At 45.3% G+C, this 23,170-nt stretch overlaps 1 protein-coding gene across 2 annotated transcripts in view; it reads right to left on the bottom strand.

Moving 5' to 3' along the window:
• Positions 1 to 1,305: 1,305 nt before the first annotated feature.
• The window catches only part of EXOC4 (exocyst complex component 4), a 421,385-nt gene continuing 399,520 nt past the window's right edge, over positions 1,306 to 23,170 (bottom strand). For both annotated transcript variants that reach the window (XM_074828084.1, XM_074828085.1), the window contains exon 18: positions 1,306 to 2,682. In XM_074828084.1, the coding sequence (XP_074684185.1) occupies positions 2,445 to 2,682 (238 nt within the window). In that variant the 3' untranslated portion in view covers positions 1,306 to 2,444. The remainder of the gene's footprint in view (positions 2,683 to 23,170) is intronic.

Genomic DNA, 23,170 nt, shown 5'->3' with positions numbered 1-23,170 from the left:
GGGATGGGGAGAGAAATGGCCCAACGTCCCACCTCCACAGAGCTCGCTGCGCTTCTCCCCCACAGGACATCCCACTCGAGTTGTTTCAGACATCCTCTTTACCAACAGTTTATTGTTTACGAACAGTTTGTGACAAGTTTGGGCAGTGTATGTCAATGAGTGGCTGAAATAAGGTGCTCAGGGTCTGGGTTCCTACATGCCACATGCTGCTCATGCTCTTCTCTGTGCCCTCTGGCAACCCTCACTCTCTTTGTGCCCTTGCTGTGACCACTCTAATACCCAGAGAGAATATTAACTTCCCTTGTGAGGCTCTGGAGACGACTGAGAGTCTGAACACTTGAGGGACTTGAGGAGTCCTTCTATGTCACTGCCTCTCTTCACGCTCGTGCCATGGTGTTCTCGTGCCATGCAATCCAGCAAACGCCTTCTCACATCTCAGTCCAGTGCACAGGTGTGTGCTAGGGCTTTGTATTTACATCTTGTGGTGGTGTGATGGACAATGTGAGGTGCAGTTCAAAGAAGAGTCTTTAAAATAATTTTCTTTAGAAGCAAACATACTCCCAAATATGAAATGTTCTTGATTTCAGGCAATCTGTCATGGCACCCACCAGCACAGCTGCTTGGTGGGTGGAAAATGTGGACTGCAAAGCTCGAGATCAGCCACGTGAAGATGAGGCAGAGCCTCAGATTATTAAGCAATTAAAGATGAGAGGAATCAAAAATAGTCTGACATTAGTCCATAGCAGCCCGGTCTGAATTCAGAGTTCCGCACACATCACTTCTGTACCTCAAAGGGTCTGAAATCTGTCTAACATGTACCAAGCTGCTTCTTCACCTTCCTCCAAAGTCTGGAGTTTGCTTTCCTGTATCTACACTGCAGCATATCTCAGTGTCTGAGCAGGTGAATACAGGTCTTGTGTTACCCCAGAAAGACCCCATATCTTCATACGTGTTACCACGATGGTGTTCTCCACCCTCACGCATGCAAATTCATCAAGGAAGGGACGGAACTCTTGTAGTTAATGGCCAATATTAGTGTAAGAAAAACTGGGTTCATGAATAAAATGAGAATTGAAACCAGAAGAAAATTCCTAACAACTAGAACTACTGGTTCTGCTTTTAACATGGAGGTTGAGAAGATTCTTGTCCAGTTGGCCCGTGGTAGCTGGGGATTAGGCTGAATGATTCAGAAGACCACTTCCACACTGATGTAACCTTGGAGGACACCATATGAATTTGGACCTGGAAGGGAATCTTTTAAATACCACAAAAATAAGAGTTAAAAAAAGACAAAGCACCAGAGCCTTTGAGGAGTCCTTAAACACCCTTTAATTTTGCAGTTTCAAGACTGACACACAAGCAGTTACACAGCTCAGAGAGAACCCATCTCAACATGTGAAACTCAACTGGGTTGACAATTTACTTGGCAAATACAAGTGCAAGTATGGAGGGATGGTATAAACTCCTCAGCCTCAGTGAATAAGGAACCTTTTACCAGGTGGCTTTACATGGTCAAGACAGGGCAGAAATGGTGACCTCAGACTGCAGAGCTGGCATCTGCCCTCCTCCTGCCCTTGCTGATCATTAGTGCTGAGCTACATAAGCCTGCGTGTCCTTCCAGTACATCAAATGACAATTACAAAATATCTTTTGAGCTGGGGAGACTCAAAAGATATATTCAGGAAAAAAGAATTAAGTTTTGCTATTTACCTTATATTGGCAATTTTCTCCTTTATCCACCATCATCCAGTGCAGCATGCGCTGTAGAAAATGATGCCATATGGCTCCATGATAATGAAAAAGTAGAAGTGGAAACAAACAGTCCCATGTTACCTCCCACTACGAGAACTTGCTTATCACTATCTGAAGGAATAAGCAACTAGATCTCTTTGCAGTGGGAACAGCAGAAAACTTAATGCATCTACAACTGTCATGGGGACTAGCACTGAAACAGGCTCCACGCAGCAACGCTCTTGGAATGGCTTCAAAACCATCAAGATCCCACATGTGACCAACAGGTCTGTGCTTGACTGCCACGGTGCTGTTTACTTTAGTGTGGTCTGAACTTCCACGGAAGACTCTGACCTGAGCCAGTGTGAAATCTCTTTTCCCGCCCCGCCAGAGATAGCAGCTTGCTTTACATCTCAAGGCAAAGCAGCATCAACAGAATAAAGCCAAATATCCCACCCAAATCTCCACCAGGATGCCTGTTCCTGCTGTGCAGTCGCTCTTGGGAGAACACCTTAAGGAAGCATTACGTGATTACACATCAAAACCCCCCAAAACAACCCCAGAACCAAGTTTCAAATGGCATTTCCCTTCTCACCAGTACAATGCCACCCAGAAGATACGCGCTTTTGCCTTTGATTATAACAGAAACACAGAGGCTTGGACCTGCAACCTGACAGCCCCTGCCTCTTGGTTAATGCGAGCGACAGAGCAGATTACACGGTGGTGATTTTCTTGTCCTTGGTGGCCTGTTTGATAGCAGCCTGCTCACAAATGATCTCCTTCAACCGCTGCAACCTCATGTTCTGGGTGGTTTGGTCTCCCACGCCCGTCTGGCTCCGGTGCAGTAAATTCAGAGCATAGATGTATTCCAGCTCTGTGTACTTCACCCCTTGATCCACCACGAGGTTTAAGAGCTCGTCTGCTGTGTTGTAGAGCATCTCATAATACTGCCTGAAAAGGAAGCAAACAGAAAACTCACTCTGGTGAACAGTGATACCTGGTGCTCTAGACCTTTATTTCCGTAGAATACCATCGACTGTTACTTTATTCAGCAGTGCCATGAGCAGAGGGGGCTGCGTCAGGCACTGTACAAAGAAAGCACAAACGTATTGAACATCAGGAGATGCCAAGCGGGCATGTACAGGAGAAGAAATCTCAGAAATGTGCTCCCCACACTCTTCCATACTCAGGGAAAACACAAACTATAGGGAACTGAGGGCTCCTCTTTCCTAGCAGTTACTGTCAGCCGACAGCATCCAGCATGCAGAAAGCAGTGTGTAGACACAGATGCATATAGATCTATATACGTGGTGATGCACAGATGTATATCTAGTCACTCAGCCTGCAAGAACTGGAGTCTTCTGGAAAGGAAAGGAATCTCAGGGGTAAGGAAAGTGGAGTTTTTTGTCCCTAATGAACCCCCATTGCAGAGAGATGCTAATACGGAGCATGGGAAGAGCTCCAAGCCCAAAACTCCAGAGACCTCCAACGCTATTGAGACACACAGTTTGAGAGGAAGATCTTAAATAATGCAAAATAAAATTTGAGCCAGGAGCCGAGGCGCCTTTTTTAATAAGTAAAAGATCATCTGAAGAGAAGGCATAATATAGAGGCTGCAGTGCAGGCTGGTTTAAATTAATGTAAAGTGGCATTAGTGAAGGAACGGATTTCCAAGGAAGGGAATTTAAACAAGTACTTACTGGAAGGAAAAATGTGTCACAGGCCAGGGAAGCAGTGAGGCAATTCTGACAGCTGCCAATCTAAGCACTGCAGAAAAAATGGGCAGGGACTGGATTATTTGCCCTGACTCCACTGCGCAGGTGGAAGAGGTAAAACTAGTGAGAGCTTCTTTGAGACTTTTTCTTTCCCTCCTTCCTCTGTAGCACAAACTGATGAAGGTCTGAAATCGGGAGAACAGTGTCTGACTCTTGGAAAGCACTGCCTAGAGATCATGCAGCAGAAGGGGAATAAGGACTCGGATGCCCTTTATATAGCACTTTGGTGAATTCCTTTTCCATTCACAGAGCTGTGCTCTTGTCCCTCAGCTTCCCCATCTGTACCATAGGGTAAGATCTGGTGTCAGGGGTCTAGATATCACCAAGACAAAGAATCCTGTTCAGAGGGAGCTGTGAAAATACAAGGCGCTACAAAACTTCTTTAGGCAGAGGGGTTCCCGATCCTGGACAGACCCTTCAAGGTCAGGGATAAGGGGAAAGTTCTCACATATGACTCCACTGCAGCAAGCTCCAGCAAGTGGTGAGGCTTGGCTGTGGGTTTAGGTCTGTTTGAGATTTCAAAACTAAAAAAAGCAGTGCATGGATGGAAAGTAATCCTTTTTCTAGAGGAATTGGTTAACTTTATAGCTTGATTACAGATGTTATATGCCCTTGTTAAGAAACAAGGATCTGAAAAGCTCAAGGAAGAAGTGAAAAGATCCCTGTCTGTTTGCATGCATCACACAGCAGCAAGGATTTGTTTCAGCCAAATACCCAGCACTTCTTGGCAAGAAGAGCAAAGCGAGGCAGAATCGGGCTGGAGCAGCTGAAGAGGAGGTCCCTGCATGACTCCTCCACGCTTCTGCAGGAGGACGAGGGCAGGCTGCAGTCTAATCCTTAGGTCTTGGTGGAATAAATTATTTAAAACCCAAGAGTAGGGGCTCCAGGAAAAGTTATCACCTCCCTTCCTTTCTCTCCTCTTTGAATGCATTAAAATAGCAATCAGGGCAAAGCTGCATATTATATTTCTCTTGTTCTTTACTTTGCAGGCTCTCAGGTCTGGCTTAGCTGTGCCTTTGTGGAGAGCACCCAGACTGCAAATCACTGCAGCAATGGCTGTAAGCAGCTGTAGCAAAAGCACACATCTGGAGTATCTCAGGCCTCACCTGCGAGCGTGGCCAGGCTACTGGGCTTCAGAGCTCGGTATTTTTATCTCCTTTGTCTCCTTCAAGACACAGCCTGCTGCTGTGACCTGAGAATTTGCTCCTTGTGGTTGAAAGCCTGCGCCAACACAACTGCGGTCAGGGCCAGCCGAGATCAGGTGGGAGGAAGGGCTCGTGGCTCGAGGAAGAGGACTCCAAAATCATCAACTCAGAGAACAAGGACTCACAGGATTTGAGTTGTGTGCTCAAAAGAAGGGAATGTGTGTGAGTGGGAGCGGATACACGTAGAAGGCACAAGACGCAAATAAAAAATAGCTTCTGGGGATGAATGATAAGCTGAAAAAGCAATCAAGCTGTGAGGCTCCACACATTTGAGATACGGGCTATGAAACTCCTGGAGCTGACAGAGGACCAGTTCACCAGCATCACAGACTGCCTGAGGGGGCTTTGAGGTGGGCTGTGCTCCAAGGACACACTGTTCCTTCAAAAGCAGGGGGTAAACGGGGCAGAAAATTATCTCAATGAGAGTATTTCCCTTAGAAAAGAAACGGAAATCATGCAAGCCACTTGAGAACAGGCTCAGTAGCTCCAAATCCCCCTGAATTACTACACGATAAAAGAGGATGTTTGTGCAGCTCGAAAGGCAGGTAAGCACGGGGGAGAGCTCACACATCCCTGTATCAGCTGCTATTTGCAGAAGGCATCTGGGGAATCCCTACAAGCTACAAACTCCTCAGGCTTGGGTAACACCCAAATCAGCTACTGATTTCAGTTCCCATGTCCATGAAAAACCCAACGGCACAATTCGTGGTGCCCCAGAAGCTACTGTGCCACCACGTGACCTGATAGGATTTACTGCTATACTCTCCTCAACAGTCACAGCTCTCGTTCACTCAGACTGCGATGCTGGTTGTGCTGAACGAGGCCGCTGTTTGACACAGGGACTGAAAACATTTACGTGGCTCAGACAAGAAGCATTTTGCAAGGCTGTCCTGGTCCCCTGCAGAGCCACAGCATCGAATCTTAGCTTTTGAGAAAACACCAATAGCAGAAGCCACAAAACCTTGGGAGCAGATTTCAGAATACTGGAGTCGGGGAGAGGGAGACTAAACCAAACCTCATCTCCAATCACAGGAACAGATTTAGCAGTTTAATTGCTAACGACGCTAACACTGTATCCCAGCACAACGACAAAGCCCCAGCACTCTCCTGAGACACGTGGCAACTCCCTGAGAACCTCTGTACGGAAAACAAGTCTTGGCTCAGGAGCACGTCACGGTAAGGCCTGTGTGTCCAAACCATCTCCTGCCACGCTGATGGCTAATCTTTAAACCTTGGCTCCTCTTGCAGGTAGCCACATAACAAACAAAACCCAGCAGATCTCATGCAGTTCTAGAAGCAACAATGCAGTGGCAGGCGACAGAAGAACTGCTGAGGCTAAGTCGCATCCAGCTTGGTAACACTGGCACTACTGTAAACTCTCTCCCAGCCAGAAAAACACAGCTCATTCTTCAGCTAAAGCAGTTCAAGGGACATCTAGCTACAGGCAGGGATTGATAAAGCCCTGTGGGGCAGTGGGCTAAGGATGAGTTTTAATTTCAGCTCCCCTCTTTAGCTATAATTGGTCCTGTTATGTTTATGCTTGAACTTGGCATAATTAAATATTTGTATCTGGGACCCTGCAGAAACTAAGATCCCAAATTTGAAGAGCAGCTACCTACCCGTCAGCTCTATAGTGTCCTTCTGGCATCTTGATGTGTGGCTCATTCACTGAGTGCACAGAAGCTGCTGTTAGTCTCAATATTTTAGATTTGGGTATTTATCAAGATGCTTCAATACACAGTCAGAAATCTAATATGAGGTTAACTTTGAGGATTCTGGCAATATCTCAAGTACAGTTACACACACAGTGTGTACAAAACACCAGGACTGCCAAGGTAAACACTTAGATTTAGGAAACACTGATCACCTTCACATGCGCGGATGTGAAATGAGATTTTTACCTTTGCCAGCTCTGGCTGGATTTTCAACAAAATGACAGAGAGGGTATCTCAGATGGGGTGATCTCTCTGAGAGATGGCAAGTCTTTGCTCCAAAGCAGAGGCCTTCCCAAGGTGGCTGAGCACCTTAAAAGAAGAAAAAGCAAGAACTAAAGTTGCCCCATGTGCAGCTGAGACCCATCACTGGGCAAGCTCAGCAATGCGAGCCCATCGTTACCCCATGTCTTTACAGCTGCCTTCCTTTTGAGCCTGTCCCAAATCTTGGATTACTGAAGAATTCTGCACCTAATAAACACAGGATTCATCTGTCACTCTTTCCAGGATCAGATTATTTTTTAATTAAAAATTTCCTACAAAATAAAAAAGAGAGCGAGCGAGACAGTACGAGTGAGCGAAAGGTATGCATTTTTAATTGGGTGCAATTAAAAAACTGTCGCTTTGGCATGGCATTGCCTTCGGCCAAACCCTATTTGCATGAGTAATTATTCACTCCATTACGAAGTCTGCTCAACTTTGCCTCCCTTGTCTTTGAAAGTATTAATAAATATTGATCAGACACACTCCTGTTTGCCTTTGCCCAAGCAGCTCTGATGGACTCATCTTCTGATGTTATCAAATAATGAAATATGAAAGACTGAGTGGGATGAGCCTCTTGTTCTGTGATTTTTTATTTAGGCTCTTCATTTTACTTTCAGAAGTGTATTTGTCCTGCCATTATAAATGCTCTTTTGATTATCAAGAGGAGGTTGAGGAAAGCAAGTTAGTAAGGGATGGGGGAAATAAATGTACGACAGGTGAGGGAAAGCTCTATTCAGTGAAATGCTGGCAAACTGCTTTGTTTTTTTTAAAGTTGAAATTTAAAACCAGAGAGAAGAATTAATATTTATCAAGAGCTGATTCTATCATCTGACAAATAGGTTAATAAATAATAATAGAGGATTAGTGTACCTAACCAAAAAGCAAATTTAGCTTCCTAAGCCTTCAGTCAGCTTCTACGTGAGCACACGTAAGCTGATCTACCCTACAGACATCATCAGCCTGGGCAGTAAGAGCCTCCCAGTGCTCAGCAGTGAGATATTCAGGGTACGAAGAGAACAGCTGAACTCACTACTCACCCGAGTATGAAGTCAGGAATGTGGCTGATGGGAACAAAGTGACCTGGGTGACTCACCTCATCAGGGAAATCTGTTTGTATGCTTACTCACAGAGTTATTATTTATTTGTATTATGCTGAAAAGCATAGATGGGACCTGTTGAGTTGATCTGATATGACAGATTTTATACACGTAGATGTGGTACAGGTTCTTACAGAGCAACTCTCCAGATTTGCTATGGAAATACCAACAACTGCAGTTTTACAAGGGGAAGGAAACATTAACCTGACTTCAAGCCTTTAGCTTTTTAGGATGGTAAATACCTGGCCAAACTCTCCACTTCTGTTCAGCTTCAGTGTTGATGTCCATATTTTGGGGGAATGAGGAGTGAAGGACTCTCTAAGGTGTTCAAAGTCCTTACTATCCTGCTCATACAGGATTATGAACTAGTTTTGATGGGTTGTATGACAAAGATTTGTTTTTTTAAATAATAAAATCCATCTTTACAATGCTCCTTCATGTGACTATCTCACATCCCAGCAAGTCAACCAACCTAGATGTCTGTAGCCTGTTCCTCTGACTATTGACAATGGGACTGGGTTCAGAGTGTCTGAACTAACCCTTGAATTCTTTGGGCGTGTTTTTGAGGACAGACACGTACCTTAGAGCAAATAATGCCTAATCCAAAGCCCAAATACAACTGTACTCTTTCTGCTCTCTTTAGCAGACTGGAATTGGCCCAGGAATATCTACCATCATCTGAAGAACATCTTTGGAACATCTTTGTACTAAGAGCAGGTAAGGAAGGGTAAGTATCACTGGTGGAAATGGTTCCCAGGTGAAAGAAAAAACATCCCATGGGCAAACCGAAACTGAAGAAGCCAATTAACACACATAACAGTGTTTTGTTTTGTTCTATTTTTTTAAATAGCAGTTTTAAAACTAAACATCAAGTTGCCAACAATGAACCCATTTTGCAAGGATGCATTTTGAGTATATATATATATATATATATATATCTCAAAAAAGATGGTCTCTTGAACTCTATTCTTGGCGAAAGAGAAAAAAAATAAAGAGGCTTTCTCATTTAGAAAAAAATCTCTGGAAAGGCAATCAGGATGAGACAAGCTCCTCTGAGGGCTATTAATACCATTCTCCATTTAAATGCTAATGTTAACCTATAACCCAAGGCCTGCGCACAAAAAAGTTTTTCAAAAGATGGCCAGGTGAATTCAAAATTAAATTCTGATTTCCCTGAGAATGACTTGATCTCTTCTTAAGAGAAGGACCTTCAGACGAACAGTGTGATGTTTCAGAATAAAGGATCTTACTTTAATTATTCCTTCATTATACAGCTGGGTGCCCACTCTGTGGTAGTGCAGGCAGAAAGGGATTCACAAGGCAGGAACTGAGATCTGGGTGCTGACATATGCAAAGGGAACAAAAAATTTCTGTACTTTATCTACTTCTCTTTTGGGGGATGAGGGAGTCACTTTCATAGCACCCAAAAATATCTTAGGTACTCTAATAAGAAAGTAAAAAAGGTTAAGTATGAAGCACTTACAGACTAAATCTAGACAAAACCCACAAGACAGAACAATGAGCATGCAAGAGGAAAAGAGCCCAAAGCTGCAGTTATAAAGTCATTGAATTCTGATACATGCAGATCTTGGTGGAACCATTATATTTAAATATATGGAGGAGGTGAGTGAGTGCAAAAAAGGAAAATACAGAAATGAGGTAACTTCAGTTCATGTCATGCAGAAGAAATGGATTTTTAGGGCTGGCTTGACTGAGAAGAGAAGCCCATGAAGCTTTTCTGTCTATGGAACATGAGACATTTGCAATGGGAAAGGGAAAGAGATGAGGACGGAGTTGATGGTTACAGGGCACGGGAGATGGGGCAGGAGAGATGAACTCTAGCATGCAGGAGTTTGCAAACCAAGCTCTGAAAACCTGAAATACCAAGCAAAAGAAAATCCACATAACCCAGCAATTACTGCAATTTCTACATCTCATGAAGACGGCAATGATGTTTGCATACATGCATCGGTGAGCAGCATTTTAAAGCAAGAGTCTGCAAGTAGGGATGCTGGTTCTTCTTCCATCTGGGTAGCTTATGCTAACAAAATAGAAACTAGTGATGGGAGGTATCTGCTACATCATATATCCATTCTCTAACCTGCTCATCTTAAACTGCATCCTTTGAGTCCTCTATGCAGTTACAGCCCTAAAACACACCAGAGAGTATCATCACCCTCAGGACACGATTCCGCAGGGGAATGTATATCCTGATTATCATTTCTTAAGATTTCTTTCTTGATTTTTAATTAACCCGGGGCAGTTCTGGGGACAACAACAGTAATGCCCATTCTCTGCCTCCAGATGAACCCAAAGTGCTTTAGAGGAATTCACACAGTTTTAGATGTTCATATCAGAGATGTTTTTGCTGTGTTTGTCAACCTCAGCTCCTCTTACAAACCATGCCAAGAAATGGATTCCTCTCTTGTCTGCCTGGAGCGAGATGAACTGTGGCTGACAAGCACCTGCTTGTCACCATGGACCGTAGAGGGAACATAAAATTAGCCCAAAAATGTCTGCATGCTGCAATGATCTACATCTTCTGTAGGTGCACCAGAGCCCACCTCATCCACAGCCTCTCGGAAGCCCAAAGGCAGATGCCCCATCACCACACGCTGCAACACGTGGCACGATTTGGGGCAGGAGGCTCTGAGCTGTGTTACTACAGGAGCAGAGTGTCAAGAACGTAAAAAGCACTTAAAAAGCTAAAATGTGCAAACACCCAAGATGTGAAATGGTTTGCGAAAGAAAACATGAGAGGAAGAAATGAAAGTGAATTTATAATATAATGGTGTTTCATGTTCCTGTGGTACCTCTCCAAGTCACAGCCCTTAATAATCAGAGCTGTGATTAAGGATAGTATTAGCTTTTTTTTTTTTTTTTTTTTAACAGCTGGAAGAACTGAGATAAAAATTAAGTCATTTGTCCAAGGTAGAAAACAATATCAGAGATGGGAAGCCCTTGCATCTTGACTGGCACCGTAACCACTTTTGGGACTGCGGTGCCCAGAACTCTGACTGGGGTCTGGGGCCAGGCAAGAAAAGTAGGTGTATTTATTCAAAAGGGTATAAGCACAGTCTTCTAATTAAATACAACCAAATTATAAAATCCAATTACTTTCCCTTTTAGAACTTAAACCACACAGCGTAAGAAACACTAAACACACATCAGCTCACCTACGCGTCGGCTTCTATGCAGATTAAGCAGTTTTGTGTTAATGGCTGGTTTTGGAAAAAGAAAACCTCAGCCAACGCCTTTGGGTGCTACGTGCAGTTCTGTGTCACTGAAGCACTTGGTTTTCTCTCTACTGCAAACCTTTTTGCAAAACACAGATGATAAATCACCTGTAAAACGTGGAGCTAATTAGCAAAGGAAAAGGTAAGGTACGTGCAGAACATAGCTACTCTTCCAAAAGATCTCTCCTTCACTCTCTCATCCTTTTCGTCCTAATACCTGCTAAGCTCTACTTTATTGACTACTTTCTTATTAATATTTCCTTCTTAATTTCCTTTTCCCTTCCTCCCATGATTTGTCACTCGTGACTCAGACAATGTTGCCCTGCTGGGAACACGTGATGCGTGGGGATCTCCGTGCATCAGGCGGCGTCAGCGCGGAGGGGGATGCTACGTGCACGTAGCATTTAAAACCCATTCCCCGACCAACTCCAACCACCCTCGCGCTGTGCAGCGATACACAGTAATTACACGGCTTTTCAAAGGAAGGATAAATCCATTAAACCCCATTAAATAATTTTTCAAAAACATTGTCTGAGACACTCCTTGTAGCTCCATACTGGCTGATATAATGAAAGATGGAAATTCTCGCTCTCCAAATGGAACTTTATAGGGTATTAAATAAGCACCCTCAGCAGTTATCTAAATCTTTAATTAGTTCTATAATATACTGATGATATCAAGGCTAATTAAATTTATACAGATAAAGAGCAATGGAATTCTAACCAAGTGAGCTGGAAAGTACATATTAAATAGTAAATTTAATGGTTCAAGCAGATAAATGCAATTTTATATAAAAAAATTAAATTCAATTTACATGTTGTATTAAAATTGATTTTGAGTGTGCAAATGATTGGAAAAAATCTTTTTAATAGATCGGTAAAAGTGCTAATCTGGCCTGTTTAAATATCAGTTATTAATGCCAGCATTTGCAAATAAGACACAGACATTTGCATTTTTACTGCATATAGTAAAAAGAAAAAATTATCTATACCATATGCCAGTTTATAAAGAATATTAAGCAATTTTTCCCCTTGCCTCATGCATAAATGAGAGGAAACGTGGAAATGAATGTAGCCTGAAAGAAGAGAGTCAGCAGTTCGATGGAAAGTACTGCAAAAATTGCTCCAGTCAGCAAAAAATAATACAATTTTAGCTACCCTTTGGGAACAACAATTACTGTGGTAAAACCCCCCCAGCCTTATTTAGGATCAAGTGGCTTGGAACTGGATAAAAAAAGCCCCGACGCTGTAATCAGGGAGATGCTCAGTGGTGCAAATTTGCTGATTTTTAATAAAAATAGGGATGTTGGGTAGCTACTGATGGGTGAAGGACAGATCTGACGGGATCTGCGTGCTAACAGGCTGAACAGGCTGCAACATGTGAACTACGGTAGGAAATTACAAGGTCCACCAAGTCAAGAGTCTGCCTGTAGTATGTTGTGGTCGGGCCTCCGTGCTTCAGAGGACGTTTGAACCACTCGCTGGAGTCAGGCAAACAGACCAAAATAGTTGAAAACACCAGCTAATGTTTTCTTCTGGCCACCTCTGTTCATCTGGTTTGAATACTGCAGTGGCTTCAGAAATAAGGGAATGGAGATTTTCTGTGGACATGCTGACACCAAATTTGGTTTGTTACTGTTTTTTTGTTGAACATGTTGGTGTTTCTCATGGAGGAGCCCTTTATTGGATTCACTTGCCTCACGGCACTATTGTTTCTTCTCCTGGTAGCACCGTCCAGTGTCATTACCTTGCTCCAGCTTAGAAACCACTGAGACTGTGGAAGTGACCTACAGATACCTGTTTGCTCAATACTGTGCACAGACCTACCCAAAGCAGGAGGAAAACAAAACGGTGCAGCAGCCTCAAACCCCACCCCCTGTCTCATCACCACCAGTTCCCACCACCACCAAGACCTCAAGGGGATTGATGGCCACGATCTCCTACCTACGAATGGAAGAGAAATGGGGCGAAGCCAATTCATCCTACAATAAAACAGTTACTTATATTGCGTTGAAGTGCCCTGAGGAGATTTTTTATTATAAAGAAACCGGGATCCAGGATGGATTCAATGCCAAATTTTTATATGGAGGCAAGTAGGGGACATCAAGAACTATGAGTCTCCTGGATGAAGGAGTCAGTGCTTAAGAGCTTCAACACTCTTCTCCATGCATTCTCCATTGGCCACTGGCCAGATGAACATTTCATGACACCTAATATGCCAGTTCTCAATACTTCTCCTGATGCTTAGAAACCTTCAGATTTGCAGGCCAGAGGTATTTATGGCCAGCTGCTACTCATTTGCTCTTGCAGCAGTGTTTTTTGGTTGAAATTGCTTTTCCTTCTCTATCGTACCTAGGGCAAAAGACCTATTTACAGAGGGAAGCCACTGCCTCTCTAAGGTATTGTTGTAGTAGGCAAAGCAAGAAGGCCACTTTTAATTGCTCCTTTTGAAAAATACCGATCCTGAAAGAGCATTCACCTAAGTCAGAGCAAGCACCAACACTGCTGTGTGCAGTACAACTGTGGCCCCTTCTGGCCATTCTTGGTGCAATTTTACCTCCAATGATCTCAACTTTTTGAGCCAACAGATTTGCACTACAAGATGTTTTGCCAGACAGCATAAACTAGCATTTAAAATGAAAACATTATCAAGGCAACATCAGTGCAGGATAAGACCCACAGCCATAGATGTGGTTTCTATCTCCATTCTCCTCTGCATGGAAGAAACAGGTCTGTTTGTCTTACTGATGGAGGATCTTGGAGATGCATCCCTTCACTCACCACTCCTCACGTACAGGCTGCAAACCCCAGACAGACTCCACTGCAGTGCAACAGTGGCTCCTTGGAAACAAAGTTGGTCCCTATAGAGTGAGAAGAGAATCCCAGCACTGCTTCTAAACTGAGGGAGTAGTTCATAGCCATCAAAAGCAGAGAAATTACTCTGAAGTGCTATTTTTATCTCCTTCTGAAATGCATCTTCTAACTGTACAAAACCTCCAGACTATCTAAAGAACTCAGCTGTGAGAACTGAACCTGTAGGTTTTTTTGTATTAATTTATTAACCTCCTCTTTTAATTCCCATTCGTACATCTCAAAGCACTTTAGGGACACCATGTATGGAACTTCTCTGTTTTCTCAGAAGGCTGCTTTGCGGTTGAGAAAATGAAGGTCCATTGACATTAAGGGGTCAGTGTGAAGTCCCTTGTGTGTGCAATGGGATGGCTACAACCCAGAAACACCCACCCCCATGCTGATGCTTACTGAGTAACCTCCCAGGGCCTGCTTCCCCGCTGGTGTCCACCCTTGAACCCCTTCCAGGGACAAAAAGCACATTTTCCTGATGATTCTCAGAATCGGCACATTTGCATGCTACCAGTGAAGGAAGAATGAATTTCACACAGCGCACCAAACAGTTAACAGATGGCAAAAAATTACAATCATTTACCAAGTTGCGTTGGGCTTAAGAAAACAACCTGGAATACGAAGGCACTGAATCTTATTAAAAAAGACATATTTTACATATTGCTTCTTCATAATACAAGCTGTTCTTCATGAAAGCATAAAACTTGCTATTATTTGCACCTCTTTTCTTCTTCTCTTTGTTTTTGCACACATGACAACGTGGAATACATATCAGATCTATGACTTCTGTATGCACTTGAGAGACTGACTTCAGCTTTAGATGTTAACGCACTTAGGTGACGTGAGATGTCATCTGAATTTTATATCTTTTCTATACTATTTGATCTCAGATCTGGAATACAAATTGTAAAATACAAGGCAAGCTTTACAGCCTTCAATAAAATCCAAGTTAGAGATTACACATTGTGGACCATTTCCTGAAAGCAATACGTATGTGACATCATATGTGTATATTCAAATGCAGTGGTCTGGGTGTAATTATTTTAATATCGTCCCGAAATACAAGAATCGAGGTTTTTGGCCTTTACCTGAGCGTATGGATTTCTCTTGGCTATGAAGCCCAGGTTCATTACAGGACAGATTTAATTGCTACATCAGAGTTTGTGTGTTGATATTCTACATCTGATGTGTGAAAGTTCAGGGACGCCAATCAGGCATGGTGCAGATGCCACTCTGCAAAATGTTCTCAGACAGTCTCCATCTGTCAGATATGGTAATACTTGCGCTCCATCAATAATTCACCTCCTTAAGTCCATGTTTCCTGCATTTGAGTCAGAATTTTTAATGTCAGCCTCACCAGAGGATCTACCTTGGATAGACAGGAATTGCCTGATCTGCATTCCCCATTCAGACTCTGTGCTTTTGTGCCCTGGAGCCAGTCGCCTTTTGCAGTTGAAGAATCATCTCTCGGTTTACTCATTTTTTTACCGATTTAGCTGCAAAACCCACAGCTTCCCTTTTGGGACAGCATTTTCATCTCATTCAGGGATGGAAGTCAGAGGGTAATTATGACAATCACACCTTAGTATCCAAAATCCAACTCAAATGGACCACAACTTTTCTGGGAAAGCTCATAGTGAAAAACACTGAGGTGGCTGGATACCCAAAGTAGGATGTAACTGCATGAGCTTCAAGAGGGAAGAAAGAGGAGCAGGGGGAAAGAAGATGATGTGGAGCTGTTCCTCCATGGGTCAGAAACTGCTGAATGCCAACTTGTCGCCATGAGAACCAACTGGCTCCATGGAGCCTGCAAGAATTTGTTCAGATCTCAGAGCCAGGAGATGGGCTTATGGTGGTCTCCTCTGTGTGTGGGGCTGTGGGTCCTTTGGGTACCAATCAGCGGTCCCTTGCTCTAGAGGAAGGCAGCGTGGAAATCCATAGGAAATCAGCTGGAGGTGAGAATATTCCCTAGCACAAGGGAAAATTACCGCCCTAATCATCAGTGTTTCAGCACCAGTGAGAAAGGAAGGTTCTAAGGTGCCCCAGTTAGCAAAGACCTTTGCATCAGCCCCAGCTCTCAGCATTTGAAAAGTGGACCAACAATATTTGAACCTTCTTTGGCCAACTCACATACAGCAGGTGACACAGGAAAAGAAATCCTAATGATACCATGTGATAGCCAGGAGTTCTACAGATCCCACTGGCCAAGAGTGAGCCATCCCCTGGAATGACCTGCACATCCTCAGGCACCAGGTGGAAAGAAACTACTGGTTGCACAATGCAGCTGGTGGAAATCCTTTAGGGACACTGATAAGGACATGTGGCTTGGCAACAGAAGGACTCACTATTAGCCTTGAGTTGGCCAAAAACGCCAAAGCAGACTGAAAGTGAATGAATTAAGGACCTTGCTGGTTAGAGAATAATTAACTACAGAGGGAAATGGAGGCATGTATCTCAATCTGCCTAAACACAGGTGTCTAGTGCCACTATTTCTGCTGGAGTTTGTAACCTGTGTCACACCTGCCAGCCCTGCTCATGTACCTGTGCTATCCAAGGGTCTTTCAAATAGCACCATGTTTAGGAAAGTGAATCGTGTCCTCAGCAAGACCTCAGTAAATCTGGGAACAAAACCTGCTCCAGGTAGGGTCAGAGAGCTACTCAAGCCAGCTTTTAAATAGCAGAAGCAGTTCAGCCACTTTGGCATGCCACTCTGCTTCTCGGAGATGGGCTAATCCTGAGCGAAGGCCGTGCTGAGCTGGTGCCATGGGAGGTAGAGGCAACCCAAGGCCCTTGGGCTGTGTTCAGTCCTGAAGCAGTTGAGCATGGCTGCCAAGCCTGGAGCACGTGACATGGTGAGCACGTGTGCTTGTGCATGTGATGAGTTTATGTCGGAACATGTTGGCACCAGCCGCTGGTATCCTGGGGTCTGCTCCTCCCTGTGGTAGAAGACAAGCACCCAGGGAGCTGCCATGCAACGTAAGAATGGTTGCAGCAGGCCACACCATGGTCCACCAAAAGTCCATGTCCTGGTGGCCCACTGTGCTGACTGTGGCCAACAGCACCTGCCCAAAGAGGAGCAGGTCAGTGATGTTCCTCTAGATCACCCTTCCAGCTACTGGGGACTCGCTGAGCCAGAGGGGTGCCTCTGAGACACCCTGAGAAGTGCTCCTACCTCCACGAGTACGTGCTACATGCCTTGGGGATCCTGGTTGTGGAGAGATTGCCACACATGAGTTAAAGGAACTGGAGAATTGGCCAGCTCTGCTGTACGGTTCCTGGCCTATACCTGCCCTGGACTCGACTGTCAAGATATCTTGCTCTGCCCTAATGCTACGTCATGGCTTGACCCTGTTGGTCCTCTCAGTTGTGCTATTTCTGTCCTTTGCTCATTCTCCATCTTCCCTCTAGCAGGATCTGGCCCTGAGCCATTGCTACCTCTGCTCCTCTCTCCTGTCCTCAACTGTGACCTTGAAAGCACCGTTCCCAGAAGTAGCCGTGTCCTCACCTGTCTCCCTTGTGTCCTAGCACTGGTATTTTACACCCCACCAGCCGTGCCTGTCTGCTCACACACCTTCCGAGAGAAACATTTCTGATTCCTGGATGCCACTGCATCAGGAGGTTGAAATGCTCCGCTCCCCGGCTCAATCTAATTAAGAGAGAGACCTCTGCAAAAGATACGATTTTAGTGCATAGAAAAGTGATGAGCCGTGACTCCTAAAAACATATCGCACAGCACCAATATCTGTTATTTCCTAGCAGATTACTGGGTATGAAGCATCGCAGTTTCTAATGAGATCTGACTGACAGGGTAAACCAATCTGCTACTTAAGGACGTGCATGTGTCTTTCTATCTGTGGGGCTTGTGCTAGAAAGATGCAGCCTGCTGTGAAAAAGGCAGGACATTTTTCTAATTGCTTCCATTTGCAGGCTGGAACTAGGCAACAGAGTTGCATTTCAAGCTGACAATCCAATATTTACCTTTATTTCAGCTGCAGACAAATGCCTGGGATAGTTGTTCTTCACACACTGATGGTTCCCCCTTCCTCTGCAATTTGTTTTTGGTGTCAGACCAACTTTCCTTCTTAAAAAAATCTGTCCTTCCTCTAAGAGCTCTGTTTGCTGTGCATTTAAGGAGAAGCTCCCAGCAGGCTACCACACCTTCAGCACACAAACTTAACGCAGGTAGAACCCACCTTGAAACATGGGAGCAGAAAGCAATTTCTAGGTCAAATGGGAGCTCCAAGCAGGTTAGGCAGCTTCCCCCTAACACCAGGCAGCTCTTATGGCTCACAGGTGAGCACGGAGGACCTTGCTTCAAAGAGAGCAAATGATCCACCGAAGCCCCTGCCATACCAGTGTGCTGGGAAGTGCCACTCTCTGCCACTGTAGAGGAAAAAAAACCCTTAAAAGCAAAACCAACTGAGTTCCTTCTTCTTCCTCGCTTCTCCCTGGACAGCGATCACTTGCAAAGTGATCAGTGATAGCAAAAAATAATTAAAGACTGAATTGCAATTTAAATACATAAAGAAATCCAGCTAGAGATGTCACTGCACATCCAGGGCTACAAAAACATACTTGTGGCCTCCCGTGAGGGTGGGGAGAACCTTGAACACTCCTCTCAGAATCCCAGAATCATCTCGGTTGGAAAAGCCCTTGAAGCTCCTCCAGTCCAACCATTAACCTCACCCTGACCATTCCCAACTCCACCAGATCCCTCAGCGCTGGGTCAACCCGACTCTTCAACCCCTCCAGGGATGGGGACTCCCCCCCTGCCCTGGGCAGCCCATTCCAACGCCCAACAACCCCTTCTGCAAAGAAATCCTTCCTAAGAGCCAGTCTGACCCTGCCCTGGCGCAGCTTGAGGCCATTCCCTCTTGGCCTGCCGCTGGTTCCTTGGCTCAAGAGACTCATCCCCCCTCTCTGCACCCTCCTTTCAGGCAGTTGTAGAGGGCCATGAGGTCTCCCCTCAGCCTCCTCTTCTCCAGACTAAACCCCCCAAGTTCCCTCAGCTGCAAGCTCTTCATGGTACACAGCCCTGGGATGAAAGGTCCTTCTCCATCCCTCCTCCAGACTCTAACACAGAAATCTCTGCCACCAACTCTCCTGATCTTTTCTGGCCCACGGAATTCCTGGAGGGAGAGCTGCAGGCAAAGCTTTACATTCCCACCCCTCCTTTTTGGCCATCTGCTTGTTTGCTGAATTAGAAACCAGCATGCGTTTGCTCTGCAGGAGAGCCGAGCTGCTCCACCGGCTGTGTGCACAGAGGTGACAGCCGCACTGACTGACAGACAGCCATCCACCACCACCACCACGAGAGTCAGGAGGCAACAAATTTCACCAGGAGATACCAGCGAGATTTGCTGCAGCACTGCCCAAACAGAGAAAGCTGCGACCCTTAACGGGATGGACAAGGACATTGCTTTCCATTTCAGCACTATTCTGCCTGTTCAAAATCAACTTTTGCCCCTTGGAATCATGAAGAACAGAATGTTCCTTCCTTTTCTGGATCCCTCTCAGGTCCCTTAGTAGACCTGGGGTCTGTCATGACATTCAGGATCCATTTCAAGGTTGTAACCTTTTAGTAAGATTTCTGCTACCAACCATTTACCTTCCATGTTTTTGTGGCCAGCCTGCCTTCATACCCCAGCTGCTGTGTCTCCAACCAGCACCACTTAGGTCTTTCAGGTATCAACCCACTGTTCCCAGCAGTGCCCAATACAATAAATACAATGCCTGTTGCAGGAGTGATGCTGTAAAAGGCATGTTTTCACTCCACCTTTAAAGAGTCTGCTCAGATCATCATTTCTATCCCTGCACATTGTTGCCTCAGCCTCTCCAGTGCAGTCATGGTTGCAGCCTTGTATCCTGCTTGATATGACTTCCACAGGCTGAAGCTGTCAAGTGCAGGGGACCAAGTGAAGGCAGGAGAAGGTCCTTGGACTCGACTGAGAGAAGATAATAGCTAAAATGTTCCTATGACATTTTAAAAGCAAGCAAACCAATAAAGCTGCTCTCTATGCACACAAAAGCCTGCCTAGTCCCTTGGTGGCTAAAGTCAGTGGTATATCACATATGTTATATGCTTCACATGGACCTGGAGATGGGCTTTCACATTCATCTTCGTGTTTCTATGGTATGAGAAAGCCTGTATTACAGAATCACAGAATCATCTCGGTTGGAAAAGCCCTTGAAGATCCTCCAGTCCAACCATGAACCTCACCCTGACCGTTCCCAACTCCACCAGATCCCTCAGCGCTGGGTCAACCCGACTCTTCAACCCCTCCAGGGATGGGGACTCCCCCCCTGCCCTGGGCAGCCCATTCCAACGCCCAACAACCCCTTCTGCAAAGAAATCCTTCCTAAGAGCCAGTCTGACCCTGCCCTGGCGCAGCTTGAGGCCATTCCCTCTTGGCCTGCCGCTGGTTCCTTGGCTCAAGAGACTCATCCCCCCTCTCTGCACCCTCCTTTCAGGCAGTTGCAGAGGGCCATGAGGTCTCCCCTCAGCCTCCTCTTCTCCAGACTAAACCCTCCCAGTTCCCTCAGCCGCTCCCCATCAGCCCTGTGCTCCAGACCCTGCACCAGCTCCGTTGCCCTTCTCTGGACACGCTCGAGTCATTCAATGGCCTTTTTGGAGTGAGGGGCCCAAAACTGAACCCACTCATCGAGGGGCGGCCTCACCAGTGCTGAGTCCAGGGGCAAGATCCCTTCCCTGTCCCTGCTGGCCACGCTATTGCTGATACAAGCCAGGATGCCATTGGCCTTCTTGGCCACCTGGGCACACTGCTGGCTCATGTTCAGCCGGCTGGCAGTCAACCCCCCCAGGTCCCTCTCTGACTGGCAGCTCTCCAGCCACTCCTCCCCAAGCAACGTACGCAGTTTCTGGACACCGTGGTGGGGCTCTGGTTTTTGTCTCCTGAGCCTGACTGAGACCTGGTCTGCAGACTGTGCAGCCTGGGGAGCCGGTGGGAAATCCTTGTGGCCTCTTTCTAGCCCACGTATTTGATGTTTCATGCAAAAACAAAGTGCAGGAAGAGACTGAAGCCCCTCCCTGGGTGAGATGGACACCCGAGGCTGGAAACCTGGCAGAACTCCCTGGCCCACCCATTGAGCCACAGACAACGTGTCCTATGCTGGTTTATCAGGGAGCCACGAGCACGTGGTGAGCACGCACCACACCATTGCTGACAGTGTGAACTTGGCTTTGCTCCTTATTTTTGCTACGATCACCCCTATACCAAATTCTGTGTAGTCAAATAAAGCAAATGTTGACGAGTACTCTGTGATTTGGAAGAACCACCACCAAGATGATAGTGAATACCAGGACTCACACCCACAGGACGTGCTTTCAAAACCTGGCCTGCAAAGAAAACCAACATCCACGCCATGTACCACAGACCTGGATAAAGAAACCCATCCAATTCCAGCCGGACAGACAGAGTTTCCTAAACTTAGACGTTATATTAAAGCAACTGCAGTTCTGCAAGTAACTGGTCAGTGGCTAAGTATCATCATGGATGCCAAAGTCACTAAAGGTAGAAATTAAGAAGAAAAACTTCTAACAAGAAAAATCCCTTCACTTTAATTACCATTAGCAATGCAGCATGACAGAGAGAGATAAACACACAGGCACCTACACAAATAAGGAGCTTGGGAACACAAAGTAATTACTTTGATTTTTTTTTTTTCTCCACCGACATTCAAAACTTATTAGTCTCAAGAAAGCACATATCAGCAAAAGACTGTCACCTCAGGGATAAATGAGGAATTTGTTTGTAATTCATTTCCAGGAGAATATATCCTGATGTTGTTAATGCAGAGTAGGAACGTGCTCTGGCCAAGTCTAACAGCCAAAAACACTTCTTAAAAATGTTTATTCACATCTTCCTAAGCTTGTGTCCCTGGAAATGTGAACGCCGGCTTCCGCTGGCTGAGAAGTTCACCTCCATTGATTGTTTCCCTAATACACCAAGAACCAAGCAAAGAAAGTCAATGAAGCCTCTCAGTTTTTCAGTCCGTTTCCAGTTTAGGAAAATTGAATTAATCTCTTTACTCAGAGCAACATCCACATTCAGGCAATGAAAATCATTACAGAGGCCACTAAAACCTATATCTTTAAAGGTTACAGTGTGAAGATTAAAAGTGCCTCCGGGAGAAACTGAAATGGCCAATCAAAATAAAACTGTTGAGTCAACAGTGGAAAGCCTGGGCAGGACTGGTGCAGTCCAGTACCAACTGATATTTTTAAGATGTTTCCTCTGCTAAATGGAGTGATACCGATGAAGAGTGGATGCTACGTAATTTCACACATCACAGTGTGTTCGGACGTTAGGGATGTAGGAATTGCCAAATGAATTCAGCCCCCTAATCTAGTTAATACGGGGCTGCTACTGGGTGTAAAAACCTATCGAGGGAGCTTACGGATTGATCTGCCCACCTGCAAAGTCACCTCCTGACCCCAGACAGCCGAGGAGGGGCTCATCTTGCCTAGCGATAGAGGTCTGCCGTGGATAATTCCACCTGAGCAGATCACCTCTGCTCCCTGATCCTCCCGAGAAAGCAACAGGCACTCCTAGGAGGCCCTTCATCTCATTTCAAAGAAAATTTAAACCAATTCAGAAAAATCGCACTCTAATCATGCTCACTTCTCTCTCCTTGCTGTAAAGGGAACCAAGGGCAACCAGCTCCGATGGAGACGTGACTGTGGCGGACCTCTAGTTATAGAGCAAGTATTCACCAGTTCAGTGGGTCAACGCATATATCAGAAAGTTAAACTTGGGCTTAAATGCTTTGTTGGACTTGGGTGTGTGTTCTTCGGGCTGCCACGGCCCACGTGTCTGCAAAATGCCTGGTGTGTGTTTTAATTACAAAGCCAGCAAAATCCCCTCCTTCAGGAATTTATAATCCATGCAGTCACCAAAGGAAGGGGAGCGACGTGCTGTCATTACCCGGTGGTTCAGCCACTTTCTTTCCATCTTCATGTGCTCAAGTGCTCTTATTACACGAAAATTACTTAAGGACAAACATGAGAAATGTCATCCCCCAAGAGTCAGGCTCTTTGCTTCCGAACATCTGGTGTATCACCATTAGGGCATTTTGGAGTTTTTTCCTAATGCGGAGTATCAGCAGCAGGGAAGGCATTTCCCAGCCACACGCAATGAATAAGAAATCTGCTACTCAGCAAACACGAGAACAAAAGTTGTCCAACCTTAGGCTGGAGTGAGGCCAAATGGCCCAAAGACGGTGCAGGAAGAGCAGTGACTTCTGCACAAGGATGAGTTTGCTCCTCCTG

Source organism: Strix aluco, chromosome 5, assembly GCF_031877795.1.
Source record: "Strix aluco isolate bStrAlu1 chromosome 5, bStrAlu1.hap1, whole genome shotgun sequence".
Lineage (NCBI taxonomy): Eukaryota > Metazoa > Chordata > Aves > Strigiformes > Strigidae > Strix > Strix aluco.
The sequence above is the reverse complement of the archived record's forward strand: the minus strand, read 5'-3'. Positions and strand labels throughout refer to the sequence as shown.